Below are 15,547 nucleotides of genomic sequence, written 5' to 3'. Positions count from 1 at the left end.
CTCCTATCTTTTCTCCCTCTCCAGGCTGTGGAAACTAATCTGGCTTCTAAAGATAGTCACTGGGTCTACGTAAATGAGGTAAGAACATTATGCATCGATGGCATCTTCCATGGTTTCTTTTCTCCATCCATCTAATTGTTTCCGGCCAAGTGTTTCTTCAGTTTTTCTGGCAGCAAACTATTGATGCTTTCCATAGTGATCTCAGTTCTTCACCCACTTCTCCAAATCGTAGCATATCCATTTTGAGCTCTCAGTGGGTGAGGTAGAACCACCACTTCCTATGAATCTCCCATGTATGTCATTGGAGGCCGAATGTCCTATCTGGATCTGGCTGGTGGAGAAACTGTATGAAGAGGTCGCACCAGTGCAGTGATGAGTTCCAGATCCTGTTGCAACCATTATGCTGCAACGGGGCCTGGTGTCTACCATGTGAGTGTGCGCAGTGTGCGCATGCATACTTAATGCCTGCGATGCTCCAGCTGCTTGGCGGAGCAACGCGCAGGTACCGTATGCTCCATGCACATGTGTGAAACCCCCCCCCCCCAATTGTCTCAAATAGCGGTAAGGAGAGCAGGCAGGCAGGTGGGCCCTCCAGAGCACTGGGCTGGAACGGTACCTGGTGCTCACAGCAGGCACCAGTACACCCATGGGTGTGGCCATGGTGGGCATGACCTACTTGGCCTCCTGCACCATGGTGAGGGGGAAGCATTTTCACCCTCCCCAGACTCCGGAGGCTTTCTCTGAGCCTCCAGGAAGGAGAAAGCGACCTTCCCCAGGCTCCGGAGGCCCTCCAGAAGCCAGAAACAGGCCTGGATTTGGACTTCTGGAAAGCCCAACTTTTGACCTCCCAGACCCCTCCGCGTGGCCCCTGCACTTACCTGGCATCCAAAATGGGCTGCATGGAGACTTCTGGGAGGGGCGTGGTGGGGTGGGCATGGTGGAGTGGGTGGGGTCAGTGGGTCCTTCCAACTACAGGTGTGAACTGGCTGAATCCCACCACTGGCTCCCACCTATCTGAGGTACAATATCATGGAAGTTGAAATGAGCATTGTCAGAGTTCCCCTTTAGTAGAACTGATTTTCCAGAAATAAGGGTGATGACCTTCTTGTTCCTTCCAATTCTGTTATTCTCTTATTCTATTTGACCAGGCATTCAAGGATCGATATGGAATATGAATTTATTAATGTATAGATTGCAAGGAAGCTGTTATGATTGTGTTCTCCTCTTGGATATTATTACTATGACATCAAATAGTGTATAATGTATTAATTGCTACTTTAACAATCTGCTTAGCTTAGCCTTTTTAATTGCAGTGGCATGAAAGCTCATTTAATAAGATAAACTTTCTTTAATTATTATGAACATCTCCCAACAAAAAAATGAATCATAGCCTGTTCTTTGTCTTCATCTTTTTCGCAAAACAAACTTCAGCTCCCAGTATCTTGTAATAAACCTTCATCCTGGTGGGGAGGTGACGGGCCATCAATTCAGAAACTGTTATTTTTTTCAAACATCTACACTGCTTTCCCAAAATCGCTCCTTCCAAAGCTGGTTCTTTGAGTTTTCATTCAGAATGGGAACTGCTGGGCAGCCATCCAAATTTTGAGAAGTTGGATCAAAAGAGCCCTTCTCATTACGGGGTGGTATGTTTTGCTAGAATGTGGCAGCTTCCACTTTGATTTGTTTCTATTCGTCCTGCTGTTTGTGGTGTCTTTTCCCTTTCTCCAACCACTTCAACATTTCTGTTGAAGCAAATACCACTTTATAATGCCTTGGTAACACCACACCTGGAATAGTGTATCCAGTTTTGATCAACGTCATACAAAGAGATATTGAGACTGTAAAAAGAGTGTAGAGAAAAGCAACAAAGCTCATTAGGGGACTGAGGCTAAGACATATGAAGAACGATTGCAAGAACTGAATATGTCTAATATAATGAAAAGAAGGACTAGGGGTGACGTGGTGTTCCAAATTTGAGGGTCTGTCACAGACAATGTTCCCTCTAATTTTTTTTCACTGTGTGCAGAAAAGTATAGTGTTTGAGTGGCACATTTTCATGTCTGAGCACCTGAATTTTTTTCACAGATGTTTCACAGAGCAATTGATTTATAGGATCTGAATTGGAATGGAGAAAAATGGTTTTGTGCATGAGTGTGTATGTGTGTGTGTGTGTGGGTTTGAGTGAGCGAGGGTTCCGGTAAGGGAACTGTGCCTATTTAGAAAAGAAGGTAAATTATTGCAAACATGATATATGTTTCTAGAGAGAGAGAGAGAGAGAGAGAGAGAGAGAGGGGAGAGGGAGGGAGGGAGGGAGGGAGGGAGGGAGGGAGAGAGAGAGAGAGAGAGAGAGAGTATCCCTCCTTCCTTCAGCCCAACACACTCTCGCTGGCATCCCAGCCAGACGAGAGGGACTGCAGAGGGTCTCCCTGAGTTTAGGGCAGCGAGTCAGGGCTGGGCCAGCTTGGGCACCGCAGAAAAGCAGCGGCAGCCAAAAGGGGAAGGGCAGGAACAGCCTGAAGCCACCCCCACACCAGCTAGAGGGGGTGCTGTGACAGCCGCCCGGGACGAGGGGACGGCGGTGGCCAGGACGGGCAAGGGCTGCCCACCCTCCCCACCCAAGCGGGCTTCTTGAACAGCTCTAGCCGGCAGCTCGCATGGGGATCCGTGGTCCAGAGCGCTGCTGCTTCCGGCGGGATATATTCTGCCAGGCCCTCGGTGGCATCTTTAGGCGGGGATCTCACCTGCCCGCCAGCAGCTCCTCCAGCGTCCCGTCTGGAAGCAGCAGCACAACGGTCGCTGTTACCAGGGGCGAAGGGGTGGCGGTGGTGAGAACAGGGGAGCGCCACCCCTTCCCCTTCCCCAACATTGGCTGTTGCGCTTCCGCTTCCATTAGCAACATGGTTGTTAAGTGAATTGCTGCAGTTTTTAAATTAGTAATGCAGTTGTTAAGTGAATCACTGCAGTTTTTAAATTAGTAACACGGTTGTTAAGTGTATCGCTGCAGTTTTTAAATTATTAACATGGTTGTTAACTGAATTGCTGCAGTTTTTAAATTAGTAATGCTGTTGTTAAGTGAATCATTGAAGTTTTTAAATTAGTAATATGGTTATTAAGTGAATCACTAGTTCTTAAATTAGTAACATGGTTGTTAACTGAATTGCTGCAGTTTTTAAATTAGTAATGTGGTTGTTAAGTGAATCACTGCACTTTTTAAAGTAGAAACACGGTTGTTAAGTGAATCATTGCAGTTTTTAAATTAGTAACATGCTTGTTAAGTGAATCATTAATTTATAAATTAGTAACACGGTTGTTAAGTGAATCACTAGTTTTTAAATTAGTAACAGGGTTGTTAAGTGAATCACTGCAGTTTTTAAATTAGTAACACGGTTGTTAAGTGAATTGCTGCAGTTTTCAAATTAGTAATGTGGTTGTTAAGTGAATTGCGGCAGTTTCTAAATTAGTAACATGGTTGTTAAGTGAATCAGAGTTGGAAGAGACCCTGGAGGTCATCTAGTCCAACCCCTCCCCCCCCAAGCTGGAGAGCCTACAGTGTAGGCGGGGCCAGGGCTGCAGGCGGCGGCGAACAGGAAGGGAAGCGAATGCCAGCCAGCATCCCTGCCTTCTTCCTCCGAGAGCCGCTTCTTTGCCAGCCTCTCAGCTGATCGGTGCCAGGCAGCCCCCGTGACACACGGACCCTTTGCTGCCACGCGGGGCGAGCGCTGCCAGGGAGAGATCCGGGGGAGAGGAGGGAAAAGGCTTCCCGAGCAGAAGTTTCCCTTCTCCTCCCCCTCCCGCTGACTTCTCCCCAGCAGCGCTCGTCTCCAGCCGCAGCAACCCTGGCGGCTCCCAGGGAGACTGAAAGGGGCGCAGCGGTCTCCCAACCGCCGAGGAAGGAAGAGGAGCCGGCCCTGGGCTGTTGGGAGAAGCGCCCTAACCCTCCCTTCCCTTTGGCAGCCGCCTTGCAGAACGGGGAGATTTCTGACATTTTGCAACTGGAACCAGCCCAGCGCCCTGCGCACATAGGCCGCCCGGGAGCCCCGAGACTCACCACCACCATCTCCGGAAGCACCAACGGCCTCCCGGACAAGCCGGACGTGGCTTCAGGGAAGTCCCTGGGGGCTGCAGAGGGCAAGAAACGCCCCCAAAGGGCCAACTACAAGTTCGGAAATGATCAGTCTCTGACTTCCAGAGGGCATCTAGGAGGCCGGGGAGGCCATTTCTGCCCCCCCCCAGGCTTCAGGAACGTCTTTGGGGAGAGGAAGTCCATGCGTGTGTGTGTGTGTGTGTGTGTGTGTGTGTGTGTGTGTGTGTGTGTGTGTGAGAGAGAGACATGTGCATGCACAGTTGGGTAGGGAATTGAGTGGACACGTGGGGGACCAATGGGAATTCTCCCTTCTGCAGCGTCATCAGTCTCCGGGCAGAGTTTTCCTTGATTTCACCAATCAGAAATCAGAATTCAGAAAGGAAGGAAGGGGGATATTTCCAGTCACATTTAAAGACATTAAAAAACACTGCGCTGCACTTTGAAACTTGTGCATGGTGTTTCTTTGTTACCTGCGCGGCCGCTCATGCGCGCAGCTTAGAGGGAACGCTGGTCACAGAGATTCTATTCTCCAAAGCACCAGGAGGCTAGACAAGAAGCAATGGATGGAAACTGATCAATGAGAGATCCAACCTAGAATTAAGGAGAAATTTCCTGAAAGTGAGAACAATTAAACATTGGAATGGCTTGTCTTCAGAAATTGTGGGTGCTCCATTGCTAGAAGTTTCAAGAAAGAACAGGACAGTCATTTCTTCAGAATCGTACATCCTGCTTGAATAGGGGGTTGGACTAGAAGACCTCCAAGGTCCCTTCCAACTCTTATTATTCTGTTACTTTGGTAAAGGCAGTTCAGAGATAAAGAATGAATAGTAGCTCTGATCTTTCCAGGAGGTTGTTCTGATTATTTAGAAGAAATCTCATTTGTCTTAAGTTATGAACATGGTGGTTGTATTGTGTTTTTGTAAGAAAAATATGTTTATTTTTATTTTATTACATCATTCTAATGCATCATATAGAGAAGCTTCATTCCAGAGGTCTTTGTTCACTGTTTCGCCCTCCTTCATTTTTTTTAGCAATCATTGGGGAAGAAGGTAGTCATACACCAAAAACTCTAAATTGTTTTTGCCTGGTTAAGGATAATGTATAGAAATTAAAAGCCGGTGGTGGGTCTAAAATTGTTTTCTCCAAAAAGTCATTTTGAATCTTCTCCTGTCTCTCTGATGTTTATGGAACAGGTTCTTTCTGCTGGAATAGCTTGGTTTAAAAAAAATCATGAAAACATGCACAGAGGAACTGGGTATTTATACTTGCAGAAATATAGTGTACTCTATAGTCCCTGCAACATTTATAGAGGATTAGTGTACGTGTGATGTTGGGCTATGGAGATTTATTCTCATCAAATGAAATGCAAGTGTAGGAGAGATGTGTGTTGCATGAGGATGTATACACAATCCTTCATTAAGATTCATGATCGTGGATGGGAAAACATTTGTAAAGTTTACCTCTAAGCTACCAGTCAGCAGGTCATGAGGCAAGAATAAAATTAACTATCCATATACTATAGTAAAGTTTTAGGACAGGGTTACGGGTGAGTACTGAGTGCAAATAGCCACATAACATCCAGGAAAAATCAATTATTTATTAAATGCACCTAAAACACCCTGCCAACAAAAGTGTGTATAGTCAAGGCTATGGTTTTCCCAGTTGAAATGTATGGCTGTGAAAGTTGGACCATAAGGAAGGCTGAGCGCTAAAGAATTGAGGTCTTTGAACTCTGGTGCTGGAGAAGACTCCTGCGAGTCCCTTGGACTGCAAGGTGATCCAACCGGTCAGTCCTAGAGGAGATCAACCCTGACTGCTCTTTAGAAGGCCAGATCCTGAAGAGGAAACTCAAATACTTTGTCCACCTAATGAGAAGGAAGGACTCACTGGAGAAGAACCTAATGATTGAGGGCAAAAGAAGAAGGGGATGGCAGAGAATGAGGTGGCTGGATGGAGTCACCGAAGCAGTAGGCATGAGTTTAAATGGACTCTAGAGGACAGGAAGGCCTGGAGGAACGTTGTCCCTGGGGTCGCGATGGGTTGGACACGACTTCACAACTAACAACAACAAATGCAGATGACTTCAAGAGAACAATTAGATCATTTCATAAAGTCCAGAATGCCTCATTTTGAAATCAAAAGTGGAAATCCTGGACTTCCTTGTCTAAGAAAGATGCCTCTTAAAAAGCATCTTCGGAACAACCATCGTCTGAATGACTGAGAATCTCCATTGACAAAAGTGGAAATTGATATCTTACTTTAAATAAATCATAAGCTAAATGTTATAAATATATAATGACAATGTGATGGATTATTATTTTGGAATCTTCTTGGGATCCTGAGGAAGTCTGCTTTATATCTGTCAGAGGCAAATCCCATTTGAATTTGATTTGAGATCCATTGAGTGAATTTCTGCAGATTGAAAAGTCCATATCTATATGAAGGGCAGTGTGAGCCAATAGTATTTTCTGCTATGATTGTAAAAATTTAGTCATGAATGTACAGATGCAGTTGATGTGACTTCTGTCCGAATTGTTGTTACCACTAAAAGATGATAAATATTTGTCTGTTTAGGAAATTGTAGCTGAGCACTAGTGTCAAGATAGCCTCCGTCAGCAATCAAGAAAGAAACCACTTAACTCCATTTCGCAGAATTAAGAGTACTTTTACTGGTTATGAAAAGATATCAGCTAAGTAAAGCAAGATCTGAGGGAAAAGCACGCAAAATCATAGATATCAATATGTGACCCAACCGCCTCCCCCTGGTAACCCCATCCCTAGTCCAATCTGTCATGTGAGTTCCATCTTCAAAAAGCATTGGTATGCAGGACGGTTGGCCTTGGCGGCTCCCATCACTATCTCCAGCATGTGCAGTAGATGGTGAGAACAAAACTCCCTTTGCACAATCTCTCCTGTAATTAAAACTTCCCTTCCCAAATACCATGCCTCCCCCTCCCCGTTTCAATGGCAGATGAAAGCAAGTAGCGAAACAGGCTGACAACTAGTTTCTGTCAAACTTTGCCCATGAGCTCATCTAAAGAGGACACCTCTAATTGTACTTTGGAGAGCAGCATTTCTATGTTAGTGTTAACAGTAGATCTACTTTTAAAATATACCTCTCTAAGGAGTAAGCCAGCTTTTATTTCTTCCGCATAGATATTTCTATATTTTAAAAGGAAGATTTGGGATATAATTAACTGAGCAGCAGCTGGGATTTATGTACAGTGAAAAACACAACAAATTGAAAGGACAAAGGGAGGCAGGATATGTGAGTGGCTTAATCTATAGAAAGTGTAATTATTGGTGTTTGCTATGCTTGAAAACAAGACATAAGTGAAAAGGAGGGAGGGAGGGAATTTAATAAACTTTAAATATAAGATGAGATAAAATTCTGCAGATGCACTTAGGTACATGTGAGTTGGCCTTGGCAAGGTCTTGCAAGATGCATTGACTCTTTGCCCCCCAAGGAAGAACAAATTAGATATTTATTTATCCAATGTTGAGGCCATCCAACCCCTTAATAATCCTGGGTTTATTACGGGTTTTAAAAAAAGAATAAAAATGTGTACAAATTACTGAGTTGGATCATGCTCCTAGATGCATTTTATCAAACTGTTATTGTGATCACATATTTTTTTTGTAATTTTAGATATTATACACTTGTAACCTAGACATAGATTGCTCTATTTGGATTTTACTCATGGATTCTTCTAGTTTTATAAATGTGTTTTAATTCTGTCTCAGTTTGTATTGATTGATTTCTTAAGATAGCGTTGTACTGTTCACAGCTGTTTCATGGACACCCTTCATTAGTCTTGGGATTATTTTTGTGTTTGTGTCTGTGTTTGGTTTCAACTTGCTGTGGACTTCTGTCCATTGGCTGGACAAGTCCAACAGAAGTGGTTTGCTGTTGCTTACTTCCTTTTGGGCTGAAAGACCGGTCCGATATCACTAAGCTTCTTTTGTGCCTAACATGGGACTAGAACCTGTGACTTGCTGAAGCTTTAACCACTACCCCCAGTGGTGGGACTCAGCCAGTTCCCACCTATCCAAGAGAACTGGTTGTTAGCTTTTTAGGCAGTTTGGAGAACCGGTTGTTTGAAGAAATCTCCTTTTGTTTTTTCCCCCCTTTACAGGGCTAATTCTGTAAGGAAGGCAGGAAGGAAACATTCTGGTGTTGTTTCTAGCCTAATCTTTACTGCCCTGCTTACAGAAACTGCCTCTCTGATTAACCCTTATTAAATTGTAACAGCTAAGGTGAAGTGCCCATCAACGTGAGTGACATTGAGTTGGTCACCCCCACCGAGCCACCGAGTTGGTCATGCCCACCGAGCCACGCCTACCCAGCTGGTCATTAGGGCAGAGAACCGGTTGTTAAATTATTTGAATCTCACCACTGACTACCCCAAATTAGCCCTTGTACTGGCCTAAGACTGTAATAAACTGACTGACTGGCATGGGAGTTTGTCAAAGGGAGCTTTCAGGCTTTTAGGTAGTGAAACACTGGATAATTTCTCAATCTTTCTAATTGTTTTTTAACATTAAAGCTTACAGTCCAAAGTCAGGCTGAAATGGAGAAGACTCCCATTTATGTTTTATTGTACCCATTGGTGAAAGAATTGCCCTCCTCCCCAGGTGGACAGCTTCAGCTCTCTGTTATATGGACACTCTCTGTTTTTATGATCTTGATTGTGCAGATGAAAAGACATAGATCTGCATTTAGTTGCATCAAGCCCAAATTGGTTGGGCAGATAATGGTTTTGCATCAGTTTTTACAATGCTACTTAGGAACTTTTTTTAATTGGATCAATGCCCTTGGCCAACACTACAGCTTTTAAGGGTTTGGTTTATTGCAAAGCTGTGTGGTTGTTCTAGTGAAATATAAACATTACAGATCTTTGCAAATGATGTTGGATTTTGGGTAGGGTACTCAATAACACTTCCATGTCATTGTCTATGGAGATCCTCAGTCATCCAGATCACGGTCCTCCCAAGGGTGCTTTTTGAAGCCTTTTTGGAGTCAGAACTGAAGAAGCTTCTTAGAAGAGAAACAAAATGTCTTCAAGGAAAAGCAAAGTCTAGTTGCCTTTCGAAAAAGCACCTTTGGGACTTTCATGTCATTGCTGACATATCAAGGATATCAAATTTAATATATAGTGGGATATGATATGCACAGATTATCAGCCTTTTATTGTCTGTTTCCATAATAGGTCATCCATTCTTTTTGGTTGCATTATTTTATACATTACATTAGAATAGGTTGATTGCCAAATTGAAAATTCAGGACAAATAAGCCATAATAGCCTTATCCAAAATCTCTCTTCTGTGCATCCATATTGGACAAGCTCCTTATAGATGCTTGAAGTAAATAAACATGCACAGTGTTTTGAATTCTTACTGGTCCATTCAAAATATTATGAGAAGTTTGTTCTATGAAAAATATTGAATAATTAGTTCCATTGTAGAGTTTGTTCTGATAAAACTCAGCCAACTTGGAACACTTTCTTTCAGTGAGTTTAAAAAAAAACATTTGGCACAGTCCTATGAATTAGCTCTTCTTTCATAGGAGCCAAGGTGGCGCAGTGGTTAAATGCAGCACTGCAGGCTACTGCTAGATCAGCAGTTCAGCGGTTCAAATCCCACCGGCTCAGGGTTGACTCAGCCTTCCATCCTTCCGAGGTGGGTAAAATGAGGACCCAGATTGTTGGGGGCAATATGCTGACTCTCTGTAAACCGCTTAGAGAGGGCTGAAAGCCCTATGAAGCGGTATATAAGTCTACTGCTATTGCTGCTATTGCTATATTTTGGAACAACATTTAATTCACATGAGTTCTCATAGACATGTCTATCACGTGGCAAATGAAAGCAGAATGCAATTGTTTATTTAAAAGCATTTTGTGCTGGTTTTGCAAAAATCCCTCTGGGGTCTTCCATCTCTAATGGTCCATTCAGACATCAAGTCATCACTCAAGTGATGAATATGCATCTGTGTACCAGCTTTTAGTATCTGCTTGCCTTATTCCTTGAGGACAATTTATATGCTACGATGCTGGGTGGACTCTGGTGAACAGAGGCTTATGAGAGAAACGAGAGCATAGCCAAGAAGTTGCATTTTCTATGCAAAGACCAGGAATGTGGGAATTAACACATCGATAAAATGCATAGAAACTTTTGTTTTGAAAATTATGTTATTGCTTGGGGAGGCAATCAGTGGAAAATGGAATGCATTAAAGAGTAATAATTCAGATGTTTCCATTATGTCTCGTATCCTTATCCCATTCCCAGTGCACGAAATATTGTCAAAAATATTACCACATACCATTATAGGTGCATATCATCAAATCAAATCTTTATTGTCAATTCACAACATGTGTACAATGAATGAGCCTCCCTTGGTGCAGCTCCCCCCCCAAAAAAAAACCAGACTATGTCTCAATAACTCAGTACATAAAAGAAAAAAAATCCCTAACCCAAATAAGTACGGTAATAACTAGCACACATTCCCATATACATATATGTATATAATATTATAGGGACGCGGTGGCTCAGTGGCTAAGATGCTGAGCTTGTCAATCAGAAAGGTTGGCAGTTCAGAAGTTCGAATCCCTAGCACCACATAACAGAGTGAGCTCCCGTTAATTGTCCCAGCTTCTGCCAACCTAGCAGTTCAAAAGCATGTAAAAATGCAAGTAGAAAAATAGGGACCACGTTTGGTGGGAAGGTAACAGCGTTCCGTGTGCCTTTGGCATTTAGGCATGCTGGCCACATGACCACAGAGACGTCTTCAGACAGCACTGGCTCTTCGAAACAGAGATGAGCACTGCTCCCTAGAGTCGGGAACAACTAGCCCATACTGTATGTGCGAGGGGAACCTTTACCTTTACCTTTAGATATAGGGGGAAGCATCTTAACTCTCTTTCTCCTGACCAAACTATTTAAGCCAGGGGTATCCAACTTTGGCACCTTTGATATTTGTGGACTTCAATTCCCAGAATACTGGCTGGGGAATTCTGGGAGTTGAAGTCCACAACTCTTAAAGTGCCAAGGTCTGAGTACCCTGATCTAAGCTTTGCTCCATCTTTGTCCTCTGCAATAACATTATATTATATTACATCGATATAAACATGTTTCACATTGCACTGGCTCTGCAAATCTATCATATTAAACCTGATTGTGGCATTATGTTGCCTTCAGAAGTCTGACAGCCCATGTATAAAAGCTATTTTTCAGCCTATTTGTTTGACTGATTCTATATCTCTACTTCTATATCTCCTGCCCGATGGTAGGAGAGTAAAGAAGTGCCGACCAGGGTGTGAATCATCCCTGAGGATTTTCCTCACTCTGTTGAAGCAGCGGGTCCTGGCAATTTCGTCCAGTGGGGTCGGGGGGCAGCCCATAATTTTTTTGTGCTATGCTCACCACCCTCTGTAATATCTTTCTATCTGCGGCTGTCAAGCCAGTATACCATACCGTAACGTAATATGTAAGGACACTTCCTATCGTAGACCAGTAAAAGGAAGCCATCAATTGTTGTTCCATCTGATTTTTCTGCAAGACCCTGAGGAAATGGAGTCTCTGTTGAGCCTTCCTGTCAACCTGGATCGTGTTATTTTTTCCAGGTGAGATCTTGGCTAAGGTGCACTCCCAGAAATTTGAAAGAGGAGACCCTCTCCAGACTGCCCCTCGATGCGGAGTGGGGCAGGTTCCTCTCTCTGCTTCTGGAAGTCCAACACCAATTCCTTTGCCTTGCTGATGTTTAGATACACGTTTTTTTTCTGAGCACCATGAGGATAACTTCTTATCTGTATGCTAATTCGTCTCCTCCTGGTTAATTGATTGATTGGTTAAATCAACAATCTTGTGAAAGTTTTCCTGAAAGCCTCCAACTCCGCAGAAATGTGAAAATGGGAATATAATTGCACTATGTTGGGATCATTTTTCCATACTTCTTTCTCTCTGGCTTCCAATGCATCCTTGATTTAATGTCTTCTCTCAACTCTTCCAAATACTGCGGTGCAACTTTTAGCATCTGATTTTGTAATTTTGACCATCAGGGGCCTGGCTGTCCATTCAAAATGTGATGGATGACTATTTATTTTGCTATTTCTGCTATCAACTAGATATTGTCACTTTCTACCTTTACCCATGCAAAGCCCCACCCGTTGTTTTTGTGCCAGAAGCTTTATTTCTCCCTCATCTGATGTCATTCCTTGCTAATAAATACATAGGAGGCTGTGATTTTCGGCTAAAAATTCAAGTTTTCACATGAGAGATAGGCCTCCCTGAAGATAGTATATATCTTCAACTCCCATTGCTTCCCGCATGGCTAATGCAGATGGAAACGGTGCCTATGAGCCTTCATTGGCCTTGTTGTCCAAATGCAATTCCTGAAATAATTTGAAATATCTTTTGGAGAGATAAATATTTCTCTTTCCCACAGCTGCCTGTGGAATAAAACCAGGAAAGCATTCAAGTAAATAACAGCCAATTTTAAAGGTAATCTGGTTGTGAGATGGAAATCTTTCCTAAATGCCTATATTTAAACTAATTTAATTACACACCCCGCCTTCCTTTGTGCTAATCTGCTAATACTTTTTCAGGTAGTCCTAGAGTTGTGACTGAACCTGTCTATAATTTGTGACCATTGTAAAAGGGGTGCTTAAATGACGATTGGATTTTAGAACCTTTTTTGTGCTTCATTAAGCGAATCACCATGGTTGCTAAGTGAATCTGCGCTTGTTAAGTGAACCAATGGTTCACTATGGGCCAGGGGTGAAATCAACTTACCTTCGCTACTGGTTTGGGTGATGTGAGTGCACTTGCACGCATGCTCACTTTGCTCGCACACACCACCTCCGTGCACGCGCAGGACCTTCGATTTCCAACCATTCAGCTGTCACGTGCAATTTAAATTAGATAGAAAGCAGAAATCCAATGATTCTAGCTAATATAAATCACGTGTCACAGCTGATCATCAGAAATACCGGTTCACCCGAATTTGTAGCATTTTTTTTACTACCAGTTCAGGCGAACCGGTAGCATTTCACCCCTGCTATGGGCGTGGTTTTACAGAAACTGAAAGTAAATGTCAGTTTTCAGCAAACAACACAAGACACATCATAAAACACATCATAAGACACAATCATATGACTGTGGCAAACGACAGTGGTCGGTTGCTCCTACCGTCGCTACCGGTACGCTGCTCGTGGTCTTTTGGTGCACGCGCCGGACATGTACTGTGCACGCGCCAGACATGCACTGTACACATATGTGCACTCCACCGCCCCTGTGACACCCAGCTGCTTGTAGGAGGTCACGCAGACGCCGCATGCTGTGTGTGCGCAATTTGCCCGGTTGCTTAAAAAACAGGTAAGGAATGGGCAGATGGGCAAACAAACCACCGTACTGATACGGTGGCCGCTGCTCCTGACTACTACTGGTACAGCCGTACTGGCTGGAACCCATCACTGGCAAACGGATGTAAATATGGCGAGATGCTGAGTGGCCAAACTGTGGGATGGCAGATATCAGAACTTAAAATCCAGGTCCTAAGTGTCCCAAATGGAGGTTCATCAGAACTTTGAATGTTCACTAAGTGACAGGTCGTAAATTGAGGGTGATTTATATTATCTCTTACATCTTTTTTTCCAGCAACACAAATATCTTTTTTTTTCATAGACAGCCAAAATTATGCACACTGTTTTTTTGATTGAACATTGAACAGCATGATCCTAGCAGAATACAAAATGTTTTTGCTCTTAAGGGGCATGGTGTAATGTTCCTCCACCGAAAGCAGTGGATTGTAATACCAGGGAAAGTGTACAATGCGGTGTACAGTCCGTGTCTGCTCCTAGTAAGGCTTATTCCCAAGTAAGATCTACATAGGACTTTAGTCACAGTCAGCTATGCGGATAGTCTAATGAAACTTTAAATTCCTACTTAGACCCAAGTAAGCCTCAGTAACTGCTCTGCAAATTATTTTCAAGGGACTCTTAATCAGAGCGCACTGGACCAGCGTTACAGACTACAGAAATTGACAGCGAACTGAAGCCTCTAAATTAACATGTTACTTTCTCGTCCTCCGCTGCTTTCTTCGACAAAGCTGTGCATTTTAATTTCTTCACGTATCCGAAGAAAGGAAATCAGCCTTTTCTTTTTCCTCCTCTGCTCCTTCGCATTTAAACACTGTGAAACGCACTGCATGACACCATAGAATTTCCTTGTTCTTCTACATGGATGAAAGGAAGCAGAGCGTGAAAATGTCCCGTGACATATTTTGTGGCTTTACAGTTTAGTCTGCAGAAGAAAATTGTGGTGTTGCTGCCTCGCGGGGCAGTCTGTAGATATTCTCTATTCACGGATGGTCCTGGTCAGCTTTTCTTTAGGAGTTAAAACATTCCTTTCTGACATTGCATCCTAGCCAGGTTTAATATCATCAACTGGGATCTAGGCAGTGGTGAAATTCAATTTTTTTTTTACTACCAGTTATGTGGACATGGTTTGATGGGCATGGTGTGGCTTAGTGGGTGCCTTGGTGGGTGCGGCAGTGGAAGGATACTGCAAAATCTCCATTCCCACCCCACTCTGGGGCCAGCCAAAGGTGGCATTTACCGGTTCTCCGAACTACTCAAAATTTCTGCTACCGGTTTTCTAGAACCTGTCAGAACCTGCTGAATTTCACCTCTGGATCCAGGACACAGCCAAAGCCAGAGTCTTTTGCATACAAATTGGTCTCACTCAATTATCTATGTTTCTCTTGATATTCGGTTAAGAAATTTATTCCCCTTCCTTCTTAACAGCTACTTTGTTGTTGTTTTTTAGTTATTTTTGATAGTCCAATAGTCCATAGCATGTTCTGATAGTTTGATTTTTTGTATTCCTTTGATTGAGTTGTTGTGAGAGGGATGAATGGAAATTAATGCTAGGTATTCCAAGTTATACACTCTTGTGCTCTAAAAAAAGTCTAACATTTTAGCAGGATAACACAGCTGAAAGGGACCTTGGAGATCTTCTAATCCAACCCCCTGCCCAAGCAGGAAACCCTATACCATTTCAGACAAGTGATGGTCCAAACTCTTCTTAAAAGCCTCCAGTGTTGGATTACCCACAACTTCTCAAGGCAAGCTGTTTCACTGATTTAATTGTTCTAACTGCCAGGAAATTTCTCCTTAGTTCCAGGTTGCTCCTCTCCTTGTTTAGTTTCCATCTGTTGCTTCTTGTTCTGCCTTCGGGTGCTTTGAAGAATAGGTTGCCCCACTCTTCTTTATGGTAGCTCCTCAAATATTGGGAGACTGCTATCATGTTATCCCTAGTCCTTCTTTTCACTAGACTAAACATACCCAAATCCTGCAACTTTTGTTCATATATTTTAGCCTCCAGTAGCAATCATCTTTGTTGCTCTTCTCTGTACTCTTTCTAGAGTCTCAACATTTATTTTTATATGTAACTGCAACTGAGCTGGAT

General features: G+C 43.2%; 1 protein-coding gene across 7 annotated transcripts in view; it reads left to right on the top strand.

Moving 5' to 3' along the window:
• GRID1 (glutamate ionotropic receptor delta type subunit 1) overlaps positions 1 to 15,547 on the top strand; it is a 763,397-nt gene that overhangs the window by 617,385 nt on the left and 130,465 nt on the right. For all 7 annotated transcript variants that reach the window (XM_087702059.1, XM_087702060.1, XM_087702058.1 and 4 more), the window contains exon 5: positions 25 to 78. In XM_087702059.1, the coding sequence (XP_087558185.1) occupies positions 25 to 78 (54 nt within the window). The remainder of the gene's footprint in view (positions 1 to 24; positions 79 to 15,547) is intronic.

The sequence above is a fragment of the Thamnophis sirtalis genome, unplaced genomic scaffold, assembly GCF_051295495.1.
Source record: "Thamnophis sirtalis isolate CommonGarterSnake01/CBP01778 unplaced genomic scaffold, rThaSir2_p1.2 scaffold_15, whole genome shotgun sequence".
In the NCBI taxonomy this organism is placed as follows: Eukaryota; Metazoa; Chordata; class Lepidosauria; order Squamata; family Natricidae; genus Thamnophis; species Thamnophis sirtalis.
Note: the sequence above shows the minus strand (reverse complement) of the source record. Positions and strands in the feature narration are given on the sequence as shown.